The 23,408-nt window shown below is 42.1% G+C and overlaps 1 protein-coding gene across 1 annotated transcript in view; it reads right to left on the bottom strand.

Moving 5' to 3' along the window:
• Ttn (titin) overlaps positions 1-23,408 on the bottom strand; it is a 275,595-nt gene that overhangs the window by 60,303 nt on the left and 191,884 nt on the right. The window contains 35 exon segments of the mRNA XM_051166126.1: positions 32-334; positions 640-939; positions 1,027-1,311; positions 1,411-1,731; positions 2,441-5,407; positions 5,502-5,795; positions 5,879-6,178; positions 6,262-6,543; positions 6,665-6,973; positions 7,069-7,371; positions 7,474-7,773; positions 7,881-8,162; positions 8,261-8,563; positions 9,270-9,572; positions 11,550-11,831; positions 11,923-12,073; positions 12,971-13,119; positions 13,202-13,516; positions 13,611-13,910; positions 14,021-14,317; positions 15,243-15,560; positions 15,653-15,952; positions 16,045-16,174; positions 16,262-16,294; positions 16,378-16,526; positions 16,655-16,963; positions 18,322-18,751; positions 19,096-19,286; positions 19,372-19,680; positions 19,773-20,072; positions 21,303-21,596; positions 21,721-22,005; positions 22,097-22,393; positions 22,489-22,788; positions 22,937-23,239. Coding sequence (XP_051022083.1) covers positions 32-334; positions 640-939; positions 1,027-1,311; positions 1,411-1,731; positions 2,441-5,407; positions 5,502-5,795; positions 5,879-6,178; positions 6,262-6,543; positions 6,665-6,973; positions 7,069-7,371; positions 7,474-7,773; positions 7,881-8,162; positions 8,261-8,563; positions 9,270-9,572; positions 11,550-11,831; positions 11,923-12,073; positions 12,971-13,119; positions 13,202-13,516; positions 13,611-13,910; positions 14,021-14,317; positions 15,243-15,560; positions 15,653-15,952; positions 16,045-16,174; positions 16,262-16,294; positions 16,378-16,526; positions 16,655-16,963; positions 18,322-18,751; positions 19,096-19,286; positions 19,372-19,680; positions 19,773-20,072; positions 21,303-21,596; positions 21,721-22,005; positions 22,097-22,393; positions 22,489-22,788; positions 22,937-23,239 — 12,294 coding nt within the window.

The raw sequence follows: 23,408 nt of genomic DNA, 5'->3' as shown, positions 1-23,408 counted from the left end.
CACACACAGAAAGCAGAAAGAAACAACTTACAGAGCTGTTCTTTGGCTTCATAGACGCCTTCGGCTTCTCTTGGCAAGCTGACTCCAACAGCGTTCCTAGCTGCAACTCGGAATTTGTATTTCTTTCCTTCCTTTAGGCCAGTGACAATAAGGCTGAGGTCTTTGACCACCGAGTACTCTGTCCAGCGATCTGCAGGCTGGTCTTCTTCTCTGTAACTAATGATATAGCCATCGATTTTAGCACCCCCGTCACGCAACGGAGGTAACCAGGCCAGCGTTGCACTGTTCTTCGTCATTTCTGTCACTTCAAGTTTTCTTGGGGGATCTGGCTCACCTAGAAGGAAAACATAATTTAGAAAATTAGGTAACTTTATGGTCCCCTTTGCTGATGTGGACGTAAGAGTTTCAGCATGATCTTTGCTCCAATAATATGGGCTAGGTAATGAACGTTACATGTTGAAAAAAGAAGTGTAAGGTGAAGCAACTAACACAAGTCTTGCCTGAGAGAGTTAGATATTTACTGCACTATTAGGGCTTCACAAATCAAGTCCCTGCCAGTGGATTGCAGTCGTGTTGATCTCATGGCCTTGTTAGACTAGAGGACTGGAGTTCAAAGGCAGAAGAAGGCAGATTGCTTACTGAGAGGGTCTGATGCAAGCACAGGCTTGGGGACGTCTGTTGGGACACCAGGGCCATATTCATTGACAGCGGTGACTCGGAAGAAATACTCATTTCCAGGGACAAGGTTGGTTACATTGAAGCTTGTTTTCTTCACTTCAGGGGTAACTGTTGACCATGTTTTTCTTTCGGCCTCACGTTTCTCCACAATGTAATGTGTCACTTGGCTCCCACCATCATTTTCTGGAGGGGCCCAGGACACATGGCATGATGTTTTAGTGACATCTGAAACTTTCAAGTCAGACACAGGTCCAGGAGTATCTGTAAAGATCCACAGGCTCAGAATACATGTCTCATCAGCATTCCTATTAACTCATTTGATTTTGGAGCGGAAAAAAGATAACGCACCTAGTACTTTGACATTCACAAAAACAGCCTTTTCTCCTGCTGGGTTCACAAGGGTCAATGAGTATTTTCCTGAGTCATCACGGGTGGAATTGGGGATGACAAGGAAGGCCATGGTGTCAACTAGATCGACTTGTCCTTTTCTGACCACATTATCAATACCCACTTTGCGCCATGTGACTTTGGGGGCGGGTCGTCCTCTCACTATTGCAAATAGTCGAATAGGGCAGCCTGCTCTCACGATGACCAGTTTTCTCATGCTGGCATCCAAGTCAATCTCTGGAGGCTCTGCAAATGACATCAAAGGCATTAGCCAACTCTTCTGACAGGAGGAAGCCCCATGAGGATAAATGTGGATGAGTATCCACCACTATAGCAAGGCCTCACCTAGGATTTCCTTAGGTTTGATGGCTTCCTTTAGTTCTGCAGGGCGCCCGATGCCAACTTGATTTTGGGCACACACCCTGAACTCGTACTCCTGGTTTTCATCCAAACTGGTGACTGTGAATTCCATGCGGACAAGTTGAGCTGCAGCATTGCACCTCTTCCAGCCCTCATCGGGTGATGCGTCTGCTATTTTGGGTCTCATTTCCACAACATACCCAATTATTGGTGCACCGCCATCGTAGACTGGTTTTCCCCATGCGAGAGTAATGGAATGTTTGGTTGTATCAACTACTTTGAAATTGGTTGGTGGGCCAGGTGGTTCTGAAAATAAATGATGTAAAAATAAGTGTACATGAAATTAGTTACCACTAGTGATCCTATTATTTTCTCTGTGTTTACTGTATGTATGGGCTCATGTCTGGGAGTGCGTACACGTGAGTTTCTGCATGTCTAGGCCAGAGGTCAACCCTGAGTATCCTTCTCTATGGTTCTCCACCTTATTGTTTGATAGAGGGTCTTTCATTGAAACTATTGCTCATTGACTGGCTAGACTGGCTGGCCAGTGGACTCCAGAGATCTGCCCATCTATGCCTTCTTCTCAGCAACGAGGTTATAGATATGTGCTGCCATACCTGGCTTTATACACGGGTGCTGTCCATCTGATCTCAGGCCTCAGGCTTATGTGGCAGGTACTTTACGCACCAAGCCATCTACCCAGCCTCATGATATTTTAATGTATAATTTTATAGTTAACTTTCAGTCTAAACAAGGTCATTCTATTCTCTCAACTCCCAAGACTTCTATGTTTTTCTTTTTAAAAATTAGAACAAAGCAGTGTGTGTGTGTGCATGTGTATGAGTGTACATGTGCGTGCGTGCGTGCGTGTGTGTATTTTTTTGGTGATAAGATAAAAGGTCTATTTGGAGTTAGCTAAAATGCTGTTTAAAATTATGGAGCAAAATTTTGTCAGCTATTTCTACACATAACTTTAGGAGTTTGTTTACTATCAGGAAAAGTGGGAGCATCTTACCTATAGGATCTTTTGCCACCACTGGTCTTGATGGTAAGCTTGGTTCTCCGATGCCAACTTCATTTTCTGCCTTGACACGGAACTGGTACTCGTGCCCTGGGAGGAGATTCTGCACTTTCAGGCGTCTCTCAGGGATGGCACTCTTGTTAACAGGGACCCAGCGGACTGCATGCTTTTCTTTTCTCTCCAGATAGTATCCCGTGATAGACTTGCCACCATCATACTCAGGGGCATTCCAGACCACAGTCATTTCTTCTTTGCTTACTTTAGTGACTTCTGGAGGATCAGGGCGACCCGGTTTGTCATACTTTGTTTTTGCTATAACTGGTTTACTTTCTGTAGGAGGTCCTGTGCCTATTTTGTTCTCTGCACGGACTCTGAATATATATTCATTTCCTTCTATGAGACGAGTCACCGTGGCGCTGGGTGTCAAGACATTAGCGGAATAGGTAGACCATACCATTCTCTTGCTCTCGCATTTTTCTAGAATATAATTTTGGATTTCACAGCCACCATCATCTTCTGGCGGGTCCCAGCGGATAGTACACCTATCACTGGACACGTCAGTGATTTTTAGGTTTCGTACAGGACCAGGCTTATCTAAGACAATGACAGTAGCATACGCCACAAAGCTGCCTGCTGCGTTAGTTGCTGTGACTACATATTTACCCCCGTCACTTCGCTTCGCTTTGGTGAGAGAGAACTTCGATGACTCAGCACTGGTATCAATCTTGACCCTTGGTGATTTTGTTAAATCTGTAGCATCTTTGTCTTTGGTCCAGGCAACTTCTGGGAACGGTTTGCCTCTCACGCCTGCCTCGAGTCTAATGGTGTCCCCTGCTTTGACGGTTAGAACCCCACTTAATTTTAGATCAAGTACTGGCTTCTGTAAGTCTTCCTTCACAACAACTTCCTCTGTCCTCACCCAGTCACTCTCTCCACCCTCGTTCTTGGTTTGTACTCTGAACTCATAAATCTGGTTCTCAACACACTTGTCAACCATGTAGTGGGTTTCCTTAATGCTTCCTTTGTGTACTCTCTCCCAGTCAGCAGAGCCCTTCAGCCTCCTCTCAACATGGTACGATAGATTGGGGCTGCCACCGTCATAATCAGGGCGTCGCCACTTTAGATAGACAAATGTCTTTCCTTTATCTGCAATATGAAGGTTTTCAGGCTCACCTGGCCTGTCAATAGGGTTGATGGCCAGAATTGGAGTTTTCGTTTCAATGGTTGGCCCAACACCTACTTTATTCTCTGCACAAACACGGAAATAGTATTCATTGTTGGCTAACAGGTTGGCCTTGATCAATCTCTTGGTGACATCTGAGGCAACGATTGACCAGCCTTTCTGATTTGGCTTACGATATTCTACTATGAAATTTGTAATTTCTGAGCCGCCATTATCTAGTGGGTTTTCCCAAGAAACTGTGCAGTTTTCCTTGGTAACATTGCTAACCCTCAGATTCTGGCAAGGCCCAGGTCTGTCAAGGACATTAACAATGGCTGACCCTTGGGCATGTCCACTGCTGTTCTTAGCAGAGATGATATACTTGCCATGGTCAGCTCTGACAGCTTCTTTGATTTGTAACTCAACACGAGGTAGATCACGAACTAGGTCAACCCGCTTGTCTTTGACCAATACTTTGCCCTCCTTAGACCAAGTTATGTCTGGCTCAGGTCTGCCTTTGACTCGAGCAAGAATGCGTATAGTTTGACCCACCCTGACGGTAATGACATCGCGGCATGTAACGTCAAGTTCTACTTCTGGGGGGTGAAGGATGTCTTTTGCAATTACAGATTCTGCGAGTTCTCTTGGCTCTCCCTCACCCACAATATTAGCTGCTCTTATGCGGAATCTGTACTCATTTCCTTCGATCAGTCCAGGTACCCTGAAGGCACACTGCCTGATGAGTTCATCCTTGTTGACTCTGTCCCACTGGGCTGTGCCAGGCTTCTGATACTCTACCACATATCCGAGAATGGGGCTACCACCATCACTCAGGGGTTTTGTCCACACCAAGTCAGCTGACTCTCTGCTCTTGTCTTTCAGTTTAGGATTTATAGGTGGCCCTGGTGGCTTGATGGGTCGGCAAGCTTTTATTGGGTCAGAACTTGGGGATGGATTGCTTAACCCAGCAAGGTTTTCAGCAAAAACTCTAAACTCATACGTGTTTCCCTCATAGAGTCCAGTCACCCTGAACTTCAGGTCAGCGATAGGCGTTTTGTTGACCCTCACCCATTTGCCAGTTATTTCTCGGCGTTCTACATAATAGCCAGTTATGGGACTGCCACCATCAGATTTTGGCAGGGTCCAGGACACCGTTGCAGCATTCTCAGTAATGTCAGTTACCACTGGTTTACCAGGAGGAGATGGAGGATTGAACTTGTGCTTAGCAACAGTAGGTATGGAGTCAAGGGGAGGACCGACACCCATTTTGTTCTCTGCTTTGACTCTGAAAACATATTCACAGCCTTTTTGGAGATGTGGGACCTTCAGCTTCAGCTTACTGCTTCCTGAAGAGACGACGCCCCACGTGCCTTTCCTTGTATCTTGTTTCTCAACAATGTAATTTATTACCGGGCTCCCTCCATCATCCTTGGGTGGTTGCCATGAGATAGTCATGTATTCAGGAGTGACATCCAGAATGTTAATAGGTCCTGTTGGTGGGCCAGGTACATCAAGAACAGTAAGATGGACCGCTACTGTTTTGGTACCAGCTGCATTAGAAACAGTGAGTTGATATTCCCCAGTATCCTTCCTTAAGCAATTCTTAATGGTCAGCACGGATGAGAAGCTGTCAGTCTCAACCGTGTAGTGGTCATCTGTTTGAATCTCAGTCCCATCAGTTGCCCACTTTGCAGTAGGAACAGGTACACCTCTTATGATGGCAGGGAATCTTACTGTGGTACCAGCCTTAACCACGAGCCCTTCAATTAATTTTACATCTAATTCCACAGATGGAGGCACTGGAAATAAAACAATGAGGCCATTAGATTTGGATTTTGACAATATGAATAACTTAAAGAAGAAGCAACATAAAAATGCCAATCCAAAACTCACCTAGTTTCTCTTGACATTCTATTGGGATGGTTGTATCAGGGAGCCCAAGACCTACGATATTTTCAGCTTTCACACGGAACCTGTAGGTCTTTCCTTGTTGTAAGCCCGTAACAACACACTCTAAATTCTTTACAGTCTTGAACTTAGTCCAGTCCTGGGCACCTTCTTCTTGGTATTCCACTAAGTATCCCGTGATGGGAGAGCCACCATCACGATCTGGTTTATTCCAGACAAGAGAGACTTCAGTCTTGTCAACATCTACATGGTGTAGGTCCTTGGGTGGCCCTGGGGGATCTTTGAAAGAAAAGTTATGATGAATGAGTGATAATCCCAAATCTAGTCAAACAATAATTCTGTAGTCAGAGGCAGTAACTCACGGAGAGGATCCAGAGCCTTGATGGGCTTAGGTGTTTCAACAAAAGGACCACGTCCATATTGGTTCTCAGCGGCTACTCGGAAAAGGTACTGATTTCCTTCATTCAGATGTTTAGCCATATGGCTCTTCTTCTTTGATGTGGTTGAAAGAGGGGACCACTGGGCAGTGGCAACGTCTTTCCTCTCAACCACATAATTGGTTATAACAGACCCACCATCATCCAGTGGTTCCTTCCAAGTAAGGTAACAAGAGTCTTTCCTAATTTCACTGACTTCCAGATCTCTAGGTGGCCCAGGTTTATCTGAAAAGTATGAAATAACAAATGAGTGACAAGAAAAATATGTAGTTGAGGTCTTTTAATGGTACAAATATTAACATGCATACCTAAGACCAATACTTTCACTGAGACAGTTTTTGAGCCAGCAGGATTCTCCACAGTTAGGGAATAAACTCCACCATCTTCATGGGCAGCATTACGAATCTCAAGCTTGCTTCCAACTGGTGTAACATCGATTTGTGCTTTTGTTGGAGCCTCCCTGTCGCCTTTTTTCCAGGTTACTTTTGGGAACGGCACCCCTTTGATGATGGCACTAAGTCTTAGTGTGTCACCAACCTTAATGTGCTGTTCTCTCGCCATGTTGGCATCAAGGATCAGCTCAGGAGGTTCTAAGAATAAAGAAAATTCCTTCAGGTCCAATTCACTAGTACATACCATAATAATAATACTGCATATACAACAGACAACTGGGTTTTTTCCCACAACTGCAGATTTCAGCATCTCCCTTACCAAGTCGGTCCTTTACTAGAACTGGTTCAGGAACATGAGCTGGGTCTGATTCACCAGCCTCGTTGACTGCCAGCACCCGGAACTTATAGCTCTGCCCATCCCGGAGACCAGTGACTTTATATTTAGTGTCAGGGCATGACTCAGGAGTGTGATTGGCTCGTCTCCAGTCTTCATCTCCTACTTTCTGGTGCTCCACAATATATCCCAGTATCTTGCTCCCACCATCGTGACGTGGTGGCTGCCAGGTTAGATCCACTGAATTACATGTTGTGTCTATTGCTTCAGGATTAATAGGTGGGCTTGGTTTAGCTGCATAATAAAAAGAAAAATTAGTTAAAGAAATTAAAATACAGCAGAGAACAGTTGGAAAGTATGAAAACTGAATGAATGTTTTAATACGGTACCAATGGGATCTCTAGCAAAGACTGGTTTGGATGGTGGGCTTGGGTCTCCAATACCAATTTCATTTTCTGCAGAAACCCGGAATTCATACTGGCATCCTTCTAGAAGGTCAGGAACCCTAAACTTAGTGTATGGATGGATAGGCTCTCTGGTAACTCTAGCCCATCGTTTAGACATTGTTTCCCTCTTTTCCAGGATGTAGTTCGTGATGGGCTTTCCGCCGTCATTTGGCTTGTTCCAGGTTACCAGTGCAGAGTCTTTGGTGACCTCTGTGACAACTGGCTGCTCAGGTGCATCAGGAACTCCTGTAACAGATGCCAGCCAGATGTGTTAAAAGTTTGAACTTTTCCATTACCTTCGTCAAGCATTGGGTGATGCCCCCCCCCCCCCACCACCATATTACATACTGAAACGATCTTTGGCTTTCATTGAATCAGACACCAGAGGGTCGCTTATTCCATACAGATTCTCAGCATGAATCCGGAAGATGTAGTCTTTTCCTTCAAGCAGCTTCGGGACCTTGCACGTTGTTTTAGCACTGGCAGATGTCACAGGCAACCAAATGTCTTTACCCAGCTCCTTCTTCTCAATAATATAATTGGTAATTTCACTTCCTCCGTCGTCTAGAGGTGGCTTCCAAGAAATAACCATGTGTTCTTTGGTCACCTCATCAAAAGTGACAGGTCCTACTGGTGGTCCAGGACGGTCTGCAGAAAAAGAAAAAAAAAAAATGAAGTCATAGCACAAAACATTATCATCATTTCTGCTTCTAAAAGGACAAAGGGTCTATTATTTTTTGATAAATAGAACTTACCAACAACATTGACTTGACAGAAACCTTTCCTGGAGCCTGTACTATTCTCCACCACTACACAGTATTTTCCAGAATCCGAGCGTTTGGACTTAGTCTTCTCAAGAGCAAGTGTGGTCGGAGTGGTCTTTATGTGCGTACGGTCATCTTCCAGTACGTCGGCATCATCTTTGAACCAATCAACCTTAGGCTTTGGTTTGCCTGAGTAACGGCCAGTGAGGGCGAAGGCTTCACCAACTCGGACAGTAAGCTTATCCCTGAAGTCAAGGTCAAGTGTTGGGGGAGCTAAAATGTAGAATTATAGACAGGAGTCATTTTTGCTGTTCTATGATAAGGCTGCAGTTGTGGAAGTTTTCAAAGTATAAACTGTAGTGGACACATACCCAGCTCATCCTTGCAAGTGATTGGCTTGGTGCAAAATGACGGCTTGCCTTGTCCGACAATGTTGACGGCGCTGACACGGTACTCATATGTATCGCCTTCTTTTAAGCCTTTAACAGTGTATTTTCTGCTAAGCAGGTTGTCGTTTGTAACTTTGTGGAACTTCTCAGTGCCAATGAGGCGGCTTTCCAGGACATAGTTGATAATTTCTGACCCACCATCATACTTGGGAGGGTTCCAAGTCAAAGACACAGTGTTTTTAGTTACTTCTTTGACTTCCAGGTCCTCAGGTCTTTCTGGCACAGCTGTAGATATTATCACAATGACAACAGTGTCACGGTGAGAATGGAGCAGAGTGGCATACGTACCTTTCCCTGAGGATTTTTTTTTTTTAAACAAAACCATCTGCCTCAATGAACCTCAAACCCATTCTCACCATAGAACTATTAGAGTGAGAATAGATTCCGAAGGGATCCAGTGTTTTCAGCTGGGAGATGAGGAGGTTCAGCCTCATTTGAATTAAATAACAAGATCTTTAGAGTCAGTGGTTTGAGAACTAGGAAAAGGATTCAGTTTTTACTTATATCATTAAAAGGGAACATTCCAAAACAACAGCAGTAATTGACAGGGACTTTTAACACTGGGAAGGAATTTGGTAACTCATACCTGTTCCTGCCATTTCATTCACAGTCACAAATACAATGACATCCGATATTTAAGTTGTCTTAATGTTTGACAAATGAATAACATGTATGGCACACACACACACACATGTGCATACATACACTCAAGCACACACTCACACATGTGCATACATACACTCAAGCACACACTCACACATGTGCATACATACACTCAAGCACACACTCACACATGTGCATACATACACTCAAGCACACACTCACACATGTGCATACATACACTCAAGCACACACTCACGTGCACATCATTATGTTGTAGTAAATGAACAGCAAGGTGGTTAATCATAAATTTGTTTTCAATTGTACTTACTTATTGGATCTCTGATGAGAAGTGCATTTGGTGTCTCAACGAATGGGCCCATGCCAATACTATTTTCAGCTGCAATTCGGAAAAAATAGGATTTTCCCTGAATAAGACCCTGTACGGTAGCATTTTGTCGGGTGACTGTGTATGTCACAGGGGTCCATGCTCTGTGGTCAGCTTCCCGCTTCTGAATGACATAGTTGGTGATTGGAGAGCCACCATCGTCTTCTGGAGAGAACCATGTCAGTTTGCAGGAGTCATTGGTCAGGTTGTCAGAGAGGAACGGTACGCCAACAGGTCCTGGAACATCTGGGGACAAGAGAAAACATTTTAAGTCATTTGTCTCCAATGCTCAATCAACATGTTACCCTGCTTTGAAAGTGAAGGAAAAAATGTGATACTGACAAAAGATTTTTGTGCTGGTTAATGAAGTTTTTTCTGTTACACTTATAATATTTAAACATATGTCTGTATGTCTATAATTTCTATTATCTATGTCTGTCAGTTTCATCTATCTATCTATCTATCTATCTATCTATCTATCTATCTATCTATCATCTAAGCTCAGGCTCTCACTTTGTTGCCTAGTCTGGCTTGATCTCACAATTCTCTTTCCTCAGGTTCTCAGATAGTTAGGATTAGAGCTCAATCATATTTTAAAATGAAGTAGGTTTGTGCTACCATGTTTTAATAAAAAGCAGAGAGAAAATGTTCCTTCCTTTCTTTCTTTCTTTTTATTTTTGTCTTTGTTTTTCGAGACACCCTTGGTTGGGTGTTCTAGACTGAGTTTGTAGACCAAGCTGGCCTTGAACTCACAGAGATCCACATGCCTCTGCCTCCCTGAGTGCTGGGATTAAAGGTGTGCACCACCTCACCTGGCTGAAAAGAATTCTTTTTAAAGAAGCAAAAGTTGTGAGACAGCAGGGAGGAGCTACAAGATTGAGGTTAGACAATGGTTTGATCTCTTTTGCCTTTTCTAAAGGGGAAACAGGAAGATTTTTTTGGCAGTGGGGGCATGGTAGAGATGGGGTGGGGGTGGTGGGGGTAGGGTAGGGGGGTGACCAGATAAGTTGATGGGTACAGAAAGCCCTGATGCTTAGAGTGTGAAGTTTTAATATGGAAACATAGGAGTTATCTGATTTAAGAAATTGTTGTTAATAAGTAAAAGGGTTTAGAAACTTGAAACCTAAAGCTTTCAGGGATACTGACACATGAAATATTTAGACTATCTTTTATTGCTAACATTGATAGGCAACTGGCCATTGTTATGTTGAGACGATAGCTATTTGGAATGTGGCTCTACAAAGTGATAAGTACTAAGTGGGCACTATCACTTTCTGAGTAAGGGATTAAAGCAGACATATCTCAGGTGGGAACCTGGTAGAATTGAGCTCTGTCTTTAGTAATTAGCAATGTAATTCTTATAATCACATACACTGATTCTCTTGGAATACAGACTCCCTATGAGAAGTTTTCACATTGTTAAAACTCTATCCTTATGTATTATTTTATGACATAAAAATGATTGTTGGTGGTGAAACTTTAAACATTCGTGAACATTTTCAGGAAAGGTGGATTTATAATGACCATATAGTCATACTGTAAGTCCTTAAGGTGGTATGTCAAAAAAGGTGGTACATATAAAAAAATGTAGCATACAAAACTTTATATATGGAAATGGAGACATGGCTAAGCAGTTAGGAACTCACAGAGGACCTGGACTTGGTCCCTAGCAAACACAGGGTGACTAACAATCATTTGTAATTCTAGTTCCAGAGGATCTGATACCCTCTCCTGGCTCCCTGAGTGTTTCACACAAATGGCACACATGCACATATGCAGGTAAAACATCAAACATGCTATAAAAAAAAAAAAAAGATTGAATCAAAGTAAACCTATATGTGTAGTAGAAGCACAGCAATATGGAGTGCATATAGGATAAAAATGTCAAGAGGAACATTTTTTAAATTTTAAAGTGGACAGTACGTTGAACATTATTTTTCCTATTTTCCAAAAACAGTTATAACATGTTCTCAGTACAACATAGCGTTGTTGTAGATGTAATTAAACTGGTGATTTTTTTTTAAAAGTTGTATTTCTGGGTGTTGTAGAGCATGCCTTTAATTCTAGCACTCAGGATGCAGAGGCAACCACATCACTGTGAGTTTGAGACCAGCCTGCCCTACACAGTGAGTTCCAGGGCCGCCAGAGCTACACAGTGGGAATCCTATCTTGAATAAAATAAAATAAAATAAAATGTTGCATAGACAAATTGAAAGTATTTACCTAGTACATCAACAATAATTGTCTTCTTTCTTTCTCCGCCTTCATTTTTGGCCAGAAGGGAGTAGACCCCTTGATGGCTCCTCTGGCAGTTCTTGATGACCATGGATGAGCTAATGGCTGTGGTCTCAATAGCAGCTTCTTGAGGCAAGGCTCGCTCATTCATGCTCCAAGTGACAGTTGGAGGTGGCTTCCCAGATACGTAGGCGATGATTCGAATCACCCCTCCAGCATGGACCACTATTCTGTCTCTGACGCTAGCATCAAGCTGCAGGTCAGGCAGCACTGGGAAAAAAATTGAAAATGGCAAATATGACTTCCATATTTCAATACATGGCATAAACAGCAGTACGCTAGCAGAAGTATTGGCAATTACCAATTCTGTCCTTCATTTCAATAACATCTGTGACCTCTCCAGGTTCCCCGACACCAGCAATGTTGACAGCTCTCACTCGGAACTTGTAGAATGCTCCTTCCTTTAATCCAGTCACAACTAGTTTTGTCCCTCTTACTTCCTTATCTTTGCCCTGGGGGAAAATAACAAACATTTTATAATGAGTATTTCTTTCTTTCTTTTTTTTTTTTTTTAAATATTTTATTTAGGTTTAATCTATGTGCATTGGTGTGAAAGTGTCAGATCTTGGAGTTACATACAGTTGTGAGCTGACATGTGGGTTATGGGAATTGAACCCGGGCCCTTTGGAAGAGCAGGCAGTGCTCTTAACCACTGAGCCATCTCTCCAGCCCCAATCAGAGTATTTCTAATACAAATGTGTATACTATAATATGCAATTATTGCTGCTTTGATATTTTTCTCAAATTCCTAAGCCCTTTTAATAATGACCCACTCTTCTCAGGAGGATTTAGGGATCAGATTTTATTGACAGTGGGTCAATGACTTGCCAGAAAATTGTGTTTAAAAATTAATGGCAGGTGATAGGAAAAACCTGTACTGTCCATTTGTTCCATCTTTCTAGGATTCATAATCAAATGACAAATGAAGAACATGACAACTTTTGATTGCTCAGTGTTTAGTTTTAACTGATCCATCACAGCGGTATCTGCTCACAATATAACTTGTTACGTATAAAACACTGGCAATAAACATTTCCATCTCCTTAAACATTTAACATTTCTACCTGTTAGAAGATTTCAATCCCTTCCAGTTTTTAAAAGTGAAATATATGATCAATTATTGTAAACTATAGCCATCATATTGTGCTACCAAATGCTAGAACTTTATTCTTTCTAACTATTTTGATACTCAATATAGGACCTTCTTTGCACTTCCTACTTCTGACTTGATTATATAAAGTTATTTTTCTGGCTTTTAAATCTGAAACATGGCCAGAAACAAATGGGGCTTGAGGATAACTATTTAAAACACATTCACAGCACATACTTTTAATGAACGTTTTAGCTACCTTTTCCCATTCGTCCTTTCCTTCTTCCTTATATTCAACAATGTATCCAGTTACTCTGGATCCACCATCTTTTAATGGAGGAGACCATTCTAAGTCCACAGATGATTTTGTCCAGTCTGTCACTTTGGGGAATGGTGGACCAGGTGGAGCTGGAAAGAACCAGTATACATCAGTATCCTTGATTTTCATATACTCTGGAAACATTATTTCTTAAGTGGTTTAATGGCTTACCAACTGGATCTCTAGCAGTCACTGGATCCGAGGGAGGACTTGCTGGACCCACACCAGCAGCATTGATGGCATATACCCGGAACTGATAGTCTGAACCTTCAATAAGACCGGTCACTTTATAAGAAACACCCAGAGTCATGGCTTTGATAGGATCACGGTTAACTCTCTTCCATCTCTTTGAAGTGGTATCTTTCATTTCTAACCAATACCCAGTCACAGGAGAGCCTCCATCATATTCTGGCTCTTCCCAGTTGACAGTCATGGAGTTACGGGTGACGCTGCTCACTGTTGGTTTATCTGGAGCTCCAGGGACAGCTGTGAGAAAAATATATTAATCGACAAGAAGTTATTAAAGACAAAAGCAAACATAAAAGGATGATGTCATACGTGAAAATCTTGTACTACTCACAGAAGAGGTTGCGTGCTGTTTCAGGTTCACTGTCAAGTGGTTCTCCAATGCCATATTTATTCTGGGCCATGATTCTGAACACATATTCATGGCCTTCTAGCAATTTGGGAATTGTGTACATGCATTCTTTAGGTTCACTGGAGACACGTACCCATGTCTTCCTGTTAGCTTCTCTTTTCTCAATGACATAGTTTGTAATCTTAGACCCACCGTCATCTTTAGGTGGAAGCCAAGATAATGTCATTTGATCTGCTGAAATAGATTCAAACTTTATGGGTCCCACAGGGGGGCCAGGACGACCTAAAAAGATTTAAAAAAAATATTTTAGCAGGTGAAGGATTTTGGAAACAAATTTTATTTATGATTAAAAATAAAAACATGTAGTTTTAACCAAACAGTGCAATCATTACCAAGGACGTTGAGTCTCATCTCCTTTGATGCTGTCCCCAGGTTGTTTACAGCTGTGATAGAGTATAAGCCAGTGTCACTCCGGCGAGACTGAGGAATAACTAGAGTGCAAGTGTCGTCCACCACCTGTTTGTTGACATGGGCATCGTAGACAACAGGCTCTTTGCTGTCTGGCTTCTTTGGAGGAGCTTTAAACCAGGTGAGAGTCGGGAAGGGCACGCCTTTGATTTTGGCCACAATGTTAACATCGGTCCCTTCTTCAACTTCCATGAATTCCTTCAGCTCAATTGATGGTGGGCCTAGATTATTAACAACAACAACAAATGTTAACATAGGGAGTAAAAAGCGGTAAAGAGTAGAAAGTGGAATTGGCTATGGTTGTAAAGCCTATTTGGGCTGATTGTAGTCAGACTTCATTGTGCAAGCTAACATAAAGAATGGGTCTCTCTTTAACACTGTTACACTAGTTTGGGGGCAGTTGAACGTGGCTATCCTTTATCTGATCTACACACAGCCACCCATCTTCTATTGTCTCTCCCTTATTTTGTCTTATTATACATGTCAAAATTCTGACAAAGGGAAGCAAGGAGTGAATATCATAGTAGTTTATGCTCGGCACTTCGATTATGATATTTTTCTTTAATAATTTTCAAAGTTATGAAGTCACTTCCATGTTCATTTAGAGGTTCTGATGAAAATATTCTAAGAGGTATAATTGCTGGTAGAAGCAAAACACTTTTCTATTTTCTATATACTTATTATGAGCGTGCAAAAATTGGTACAACCATAGATCAAATAAATGCACAGTGGTGGTAACAATACTTTGAAAAGACTTATTTATATATGTATCTTATCTTCCAAGACTAAAATGGGTTTTCATAAATAGAGAGAAAGTCTTGTTTGGAAAAATGCATTGGTCTTAACAGGTGCTAAGCAAATTACTTGCTTTCTGCCCCTTTTAATTTCCTTAATTTCGGTTAGATAATACAGCTTGCCTTGGAGGTAGTTAGGAGAAGAAAATTAGATATTTCTCATTTGTAGTAAAAGCAGTATGGGAGGATATTTGCTAATTCTGTCCATAGTGGGGTAGTAAGTAGCTGAATAACGTGTCCATGCCTACAAGCAGCCCAGAGGGACACCCTGATAGACGCATGCATTGTCTATTTATTACTAGATTCATAGGAAGGCAATCCCAGGGAAGGGAATTTTCTGTTAAATACGTACATGTCTGATCTTTGACAATCACAGGGCCAACAGTAGCTGAAGGCTTGCTGACTCCAGCCTCGTTGACAGCCTTGACTCTGAACTCATACTCCCCACCCTCTATGAGGTCTTCAACAGTGAACTCCAGTTCTTCCACGTCACGCTTGTTGCACTGTCTCCAAGCTTCTTTCTTTTTCCCGGTAGGGTCCCACGCAAGACACTCCACGATATAGTGGGTCACAGGAGAGCCCCCGTCATTCTTTGGAGGTTTCCACGACAGATGTACCGTGTTCTTTGTTATAAGACCGATCTTGAGCTTAATAGGAGGGTCAGGAGGATCTGGAAAAAATGGTTATAGGAATCATTAAGCACGGCTGGTAATAATGGAGCTCATTCTTGAGACCGTTTTAAAATGGCGCTTTAAAACTTACATATTGGGTCTCGGGCAGTGGTCCTCTGGATGGTTTCTGCAGGTGGGCCAATTCCAAAGCGGTTTTCTGCTCGCACACGGAAGAAGTACTGCTGCTCAGAGATGAGATCTGGCACCACAAATGTGGTGCTTCCACAGTTCGGATTGACTTTTGTCCAGGCTTTCCCATCAATAGTCTTCTTCTCAATGACATAGCCTTTGATCCTGTCTCCTCCATCATCGTCTGGCATCTTCCACGAGAGGCGGCAACTACCCCTTGTGATGTCACTAACCTTCAAATCTTTGGGAGGGCCTGGAACATCTGTGGGTTGCAAACCACAGTGTGAACATCATCCCTTAGATGCTGAGAGCAGTTTGCATCGGTCCTGTCATAACTATGAACATCTTTCTTACCCATGACTTTAACCCTGCAGTTGGCGGTTTTCTGTCCTGCTTTATTCTTGGCTGTGATGCTGTATTTGCCTGAGTGAGCTCGGTTACACTCTGGGATAATGATGACCGATGAGTTTTCTGCAGTCTCCAGCTATACAAAGAAAATTGTAGTCGTGCATCAGATGAGATCATGGCGTTACTAAGGTCAATGATATTCCTAATTAGGCTATCTCCTTACCTGGGCATCTTCAGGTATATCGTGAACCCCATCCTATCAGAAAAGAACACAATTGTGTTTGAAATACTGTTTCCAGTTATTCAATGGAGGATACAGGGAAGTCACAGAAGTCTTACCTTCATTGCCTTCTTTGCCTTTCCATCAAATTCCCAAGATGACTTTGGTGTTGGGCGCCCCTTGATGACAGCAGGGATTCTGATCTGTGACCCGGCTTTACAAACCAGGCAGTCCTGTGCGCCAATGTCAATGAAAACCTCTGGGACCTCTGGAATACCACAGACAACAGGAAGCAGTTAGCCTCCGTTCCTCAGCAAGGGAACTGAAAACGTCTCCAGCGCATTAATTCCACAGGACGATCAAAGGTGAACGAACAAGCCGACTAAGAACAAGTACCTTGAATATCGGTGGCAGGGATCTCTCCGGTCGTGTCACTCGGTTCAGACTCACCAGCTTCGTTGACAGCTTTCACTCTGAACCTGTACTTCCTGAGTTCTTTCAGATCAGGCACGACGCATTCGCAGGTAGGGAGAAGTTTATCAGGATCATTGACTCTTTTCCAGTCAGTGGTACCTTCCTCTTGCATTTCTACAATGTAGCCTTTGATGGGGCTGCCACCGTCCTTGGCTGGGGGTTTCCATGCTAGTGAGATGCTTGATTTTGTTTTATCTTTAACCTCTGGACAAGAAGGTGGCCCAGGAGGGTCTATAATAAGGAACAAACACACATCACATTTTGTAGTAATGGAATGCTAATACACACACACACACACACACACACACACACACACATTCACTATGTAAGACATTTATTGTAGTCTATTATAATATTAAAATTGAAGCACTGGAAAAGTATAACAAGTAAGAGAGTATATTTTCTTTTAGTATTAATGCAGAAAACAGAAAGCAAATGAATCCCTGGGAAAAGGATTACTTGCTGTCTTTGGATAGATCTATATATAATCTCTGAGCACACTACTGGTGAGAAGCTATTTTTTTTTTTTTTCTGAGATCCTACTAAAGAGACTCAATAGTGTATTTTACTTTGAAAAGTAATTTGCAACTAAACTTTTTACTTTCTTCAGTATGAAAATTAAACATGTATTCATTGCTTGCTGGGAAAACCTCTGCATACAAACTAATCTCAATGCACTTTAGGGGAAGAATCAATGTTTTTGTACATCACATCATAATACTTTTCTTTTTAAAGGCTTATTTATTCTGTATACAGTGCTCTGACTGAATGTACACCTGCAGGCCAGAAGAGGGCGCCAGATCACATTATAGATGGTTGTGAGCCACCATGTGGTTGTTGGGAATTGAACTCAGGACCTCTGGAAGAGCTGACAGTGCTCTTAACCTCTGAGCCATCTCTCCTGCCCCAAAGTACTTTTCTTTTGGTGCCTTACAATGAGTAAAACTCCTGTATCCCATTTGCCTGTTTAAATCTTTCCTTGTGTCTACTACAGACTCTTGAACAGTCCATGTTCCACAATAATTTGCTAGATGAAAATGTGACTAACTTATTCTACATTTGCTTTCTATAGCATGAAAGCATCCTCAGTCTTTGAAAGAAACAGTTGAAGTTTTTCTTCAGAGAATCCAATTGGGTATTATTTAGAAAATGCACCAGATTATGAAAGTCACAATATTTTAATTTCTAAACCAATCTGTTCATATGGGATCCAGCAAGATTTTTCATTATTTGACCTCAGATATTCTGCCTGAGAATGTGATATCTTGGTTTAATAAATACTTAACATCTTTCTTTTTTATTGAATTCTTGCAAGAGGGTCTAACTGTTTAATGGGGAAAAACAATTTCCATAGTAGCTAATGAGATAGAATTTTGAACTCTTAGCTTATAATGCATGTCATTTTGGTTGTGGTTAAAAAACAAAAAACCAAAAATACTACCTTTAATCCAAGAACTTAAAAAAACTACTTTATGTATGTATGTATAAGTATCAACACTTCACCAAGAAATGGTTCCAGTAAAAACATAAGTAACCTACTTAGTAACTTCACCCATTAGAAACAGGTCCTAGAAGTAAAGCACACTTACATATGGGATCTCCTGCAACAGCTGGGTCTGATGGTTCGCTGGGAGGGCCGATACCTGCAGCATTTATTGCCATGGCTCTGAATTGATATTTCACACCTTCAATCAAACGTGGAACATTGAATTCCACACCCTTCAGTCCAACTTTGGTTATTGGCGCTCGGCTAACACGTGACCAGTAGGTACCACCTTCCTCTCTCTTCTCTAGCCAGTAGCCAGTAATCGGAGAACCTCCGTTGTCCAAAGGAGGAGTCCAGCTCACAAGCATGGACCCTTTGGTGCGTTCTAAGACTTTTGGTTTTCCAGGGGGTCCGGGGAGACGATAAGGATCTTGAATGACGACTTTGTCCGATTTGCACTCATCACTGGTTCCGTATTTATTCACCGCCCTCACTCGGAACTCATACTGACCGTTGGGGATAAGCTTCCACATCTAGACATTTAGGTGGATGACGAAATCAGAATAAATATGTTTGGTCTGGTGCTTTACTTGTTTTTAAAACTCAATTTATTTGGGGATGGATCAAAGAGAAACCTTAAAAACAAGACATCATTTTTTTTGTAGTTTCTAGTGGATGTCAAGTTTGAGAGAGCGAGAGAGCAGTAAGTAGTATTTGATAAGTGGCCTTATGTGCATAGTGATAAAGGCCAAAGTAACAAATAGCTGCTGCCATACATGGGGTTTTGACTTTAATTGTTAAATTCTAAAGCTACACCGAAAGTGGTATCAAATCAGAAATATGTCCTATGAATGTGCATAAATTTGGAAGCATTTACCCCGTATCTTCTCTCAACAGCAGTGTTAGTGACTTCTTCCCATTCAGACTTTTTCCTGCTGGCATCACGTTTGTCAATGATATAATGGGTAATTTCACTGCCTCCATTGTCTAGAGGGGCATCCCACGTCAGATAGCAAGACTCAGCTTTAATGTCAGTGACAGCGAGGTTTCTGGGTGGAGATGGACGGTCTGGAAAGGAACAGCAGAGGGGACTGAGAAGTCATCCTTAAGCAGGAGGTGGCTTCCTTTCCCACACAGGAGGGAGGCCACTTACCATACACTTCCACGTGAACGTTGCGGAACACGGAGCCAAGACGGTTGGAAGCAGTAATCGTGTAGGTGCCCTTGTCCTCTCGGGCTGCCGTAGGGATGCTAAGCTCAGTCTTTGCCTCGCTTCGGGACACTTCCTCTTTGGTTATGTTGAGTGCATCAGTGGGTTTGTCAATCACCTTCTCATTCTTGGCCCACTCAATCTTAGGCATGGGGAGTCCCGTCACATCTGCAGGGATGCTAACTGGCTCCCCTGCTTTCACTTTGATAGTGTCTCCTCGAACAGCCAGGCGCAACTTAATAGTGGGAGGGACTGCAGAAAGAAGTAAAGAAGGGAAAGTCTTAAGCCTGTCTCCTCATGTCTCCATAAGGTACGCTCAATGGTATCAAGTATGGCATCCCTACCTTCATCATCTTGTATGACGACGTTAAGAGGCAGAGATGGCTCGCTTTCACCAACGTCGTTGACGGCTTTGACACGGAACTCGTACATTTGGTGTTCATCAAGATTTTCAACCAGAAATGATGTGGTTGGGCAGAGTCTCTTGTTAACTCTTTCGAAGTCAGGTTTGTCGTGGCGGCGTTTCTCAATGATGTATCCTTGGATAGGGCTGCCACCATCACTGCGGGGCTCTTTCCAGTCAAGGGTGATAGTGGATTTCGTCCTTTCTGTATATGTGAGTCTTTCAGGAGATGTTGGAGGGCCTTAAAGCAGAAGAAATTAAAAATGGTGAACATCGGGGAGGGGGAGGGAGGGTGGGACCAGGAGGAGATGAGGGAGGGGGCTGCGATCGGGATGGAAAGTGAAGGCATCTTTAAAAATTAATTTAAAGTTAAAAAATGGTGAGCATGAAATAAACATTTGCATAGGAAGTTATATTTCACTTCTGTTTGTGTGAAGAATAGATTAATTGGCAGTTTCAAATTTCTTTTCAAACACACCAGTCACAACAATGATAGCCGTTCTTACTAACAGCATTTTATTCCCAGTGAATGTCTCATCAAAGTCATTGATTAAAGGTAAATCAAGGACATGTGTCTATGTGCTTTGTATTTAGTATTTTACATTGTTTCCCTGCGATACTGACAAAACTTCTAATCCTACAAAACTAGGAAAATAGGTGTGTGAAGTTCTGCTTTGAATGCCGGCAGAGAGCAAAGTGGGTTATTTTTGTTTGTTTTGTTTTTTTGTTGTTCTGTTTTTCTTTTGTGACTGGACAGTAGATGTGGTTACTGAATACCCTTTGAGTCATATTGCCTCACTGGAAGGGTCATTTATGAAATACCACAAAGTTTGTATCCTTAAGAATTGGTTCTGACTGGTATAACTAGACCTCTCCCATTCTAGCTGCTTGCTACCTGCAGATAGAGCCAGGGAACCTCAGCTCTATTCTGAGGCCTCTGCTATAACCTGAAAGTAATGGACTTTTTATTTTTTAATTGGTGGGTCTTTCTGATTGGGTCTCCCCATCCTTCCAGTGTGGAGACTTCTTAGCAGTGCAATAAAACTAAATCATTTATCCTATGGCAATTATCTGTCATACACACATACATATATGCCCCATAAAAAATATATTTTAGAAAAGTAGATGATATATATTAGAAAAGCAGCAAATTGAAGTCTATATAACTACCAAATTGTTATATTTAATTTTCCCTTGTATATAATATTACATGCTCCTAAATTACTAAGACTTAGTAGATCCAAATTTTTGGCACAGAAAATTCTGCATAATTTATCTATATAAAGCAAAAATACACATAAATTTAGCAAATGTGGTGTCTTTAAAATTGCTAGTAGATACCTGATTTTCTCTTTTGCCCTCTAGCTGGTATAAAATCTTGAGTGTATTGCGTGTGTGGAGCCGTAAGTCTCAGCAAATACTTGACAGATAAACAGAATATTTAGTAAATGCAGTAGAAGTCTTTTCTTACCTAGTGGATCAACTGCAAGAATTGGTCCTATTTCAACTGGAGGCCCACATCCAAACTTGTTCTTGGCAATGACACGGAACTTGTATTCTTGGCCCTCTATAAGACCTGTGATGTCACACTTGGATCTGTCAGTCTCAATGGGTTGCCTCCAAGTGTGCATCTTGGCGTCTTTTCTTTCAATTATAAACCCTGTGATTTCACTGCCTCCATCATCTGCTGGGTCAGACCAATTAAGCAGACACATCTTTCTGTTTGTTACAACAGGTTTGAGGTCAAGAACTGGGCCAGGGACATCTAGAAAATAGAACAGTAACCCAAAACCAAACCAAAACAAAAGCAATAACAACAAAATTAGTATAGTGAGATCACATCACATGAAAAGAATCTTATGAAAATCCACAAAATAAACATTCCTTACCAAACACTTCAACCCGGGCTGCTGCAAATTTGGAACCACAGCTGTTTGTGGCTGTGATCACGTATCTGCCGTGGTCTTTTCTCAATGCATTCTTGATAATTAGTTCAGATTTGGTTCCAACGTTCTCTATTATGACACGTTCTTTATCCAGCTCCCCTTCTTCTATGGTCCATACTTTTGTAGGCACAGGACGGCCAGTCACCACTGCTGGGATTCTAAGGGTCTTCCCAGCCATGATTTGTATCCCGCCCTTGACAGAGACGTCCAGTTCCACATTTGGAGGTTCTGTTGAAGGAGAAACAGCCATGTATGTTAGCTGAAGGAAGAACAAAACATTGGGAAATACCCATTTTCTCCCCCAGAAAGCATTAAGTACCTTGTGGTTCAGCCACAGTAACAGGTTCCGTTTCCCCAGGTGGTCCTTCCCCAGCCGCATTAACAGCACTCACTCGAAGTTTGTAGTCAGCACCCTCTCGGATTTCTTTGACAGTGAACTGACGGACTTTGATCATCTTCTCTGTGCAGCGTGACCACTCATTTGTGCCAACCAACTGCTTATCAACAAAGTAGCCAACAATCTCCCCGCCACCGTTGAAAGCTGGGGGTTCCCACTCCAGCTCAATGGTTGTAGAGCTTGTGTCGGCAACTCTTGGGATTGGTGGCCCAGGCGGAGCTAGGAGGAATGCACATACATGCATCAGATTCACTGAGGTTCCCAAATGTGGGGTAGACTACTCTCCAGTGCTCTCTTCTTAAGGAGTTACTTACAGATTGGGTCACGGGCTGTTTTAGGATCCGAAGGCGGGCTGAACTTCCCAGGTCCAGCAGCATTTTCAGCACAGACTCGGAAGACATAGGTGAGTCCTTCCAATAAGCCGTCTACCTTGGTCTTCAAAGAACTGAGAAGGGTCTTGTTGACCCGAGACCAGTGTGTACTATTGACTTCTCGTTTTTCAAGCCAGTAACCCAAGATGGGGCTACCATTGTCTTTTGGTTCATTCCATTTTACTACCATACTGTTGCTGGTGACATCTTCCACAGTGGGCTTATCTGGTGCATCAGGGGGTTCTGATAAAAAAAAAAAAAAAAAAAAAAAGCAACAACCCATATTTAAATTCCATAATGTGCCATAAAATCAATTCTTCAAAATCATGATACTCTTGTACCTCAAAATATATGGCGGAAAGTTCAATTTGTGATGCTAAAGGAAGCTTACCAAACGGATCTTTGGCTAAGAGTGGCTTTGAAACACATGGTGGTCCAGGTCCAAACCTATTTTCAGCTCTTACACGGAAGAGGTACTCTTTTCCTTCAATCAGTTTTGTTACTGAATATTTGCAGTTTCTGAGTGTTGAAGTGATAACAATCCATTCTGAGTCCGGTTTGGTCTTGTCTTTCTTTTCCAAGGTGTAGTTAATGATTTCGCTGCCACCATCGTCAAGGGGTGGTTCCCATTTACAGAGGACAGAGTTCTTTCGAATATCCTCAAATACAAAGTTGACTGGCGGTCCTGGTGTATCTAATATTTCAAAGGAGAACAGTGATTAAAATTTTGTGTAGAACTTGTTGCTATGGAAAAGGTAAATGATAGTATGGTCTTCGATGCAACTTCTAGTTTTCCCATATCTTTCTATCATTATAATACACTGGCTAACAAATAACAGGGCCAGTTGATTTTTTTTCCCCAT

The sequence above is a fragment of the Acomys russatus genome, chromosome 24, assembly GCF_903995435.1.
Source record: "Acomys russatus chromosome 24, mAcoRus1.1, whole genome shotgun sequence".
Lineage (NCBI taxonomy): Eukaryota > Metazoa > Chordata > Mammalia > Rodentia > Muridae > Acomys > Acomys russatus.
The sequence above is the reverse complement of the archived record's forward strand: the minus strand, read 5'-3'. Positions and strand labels throughout refer to the sequence as shown.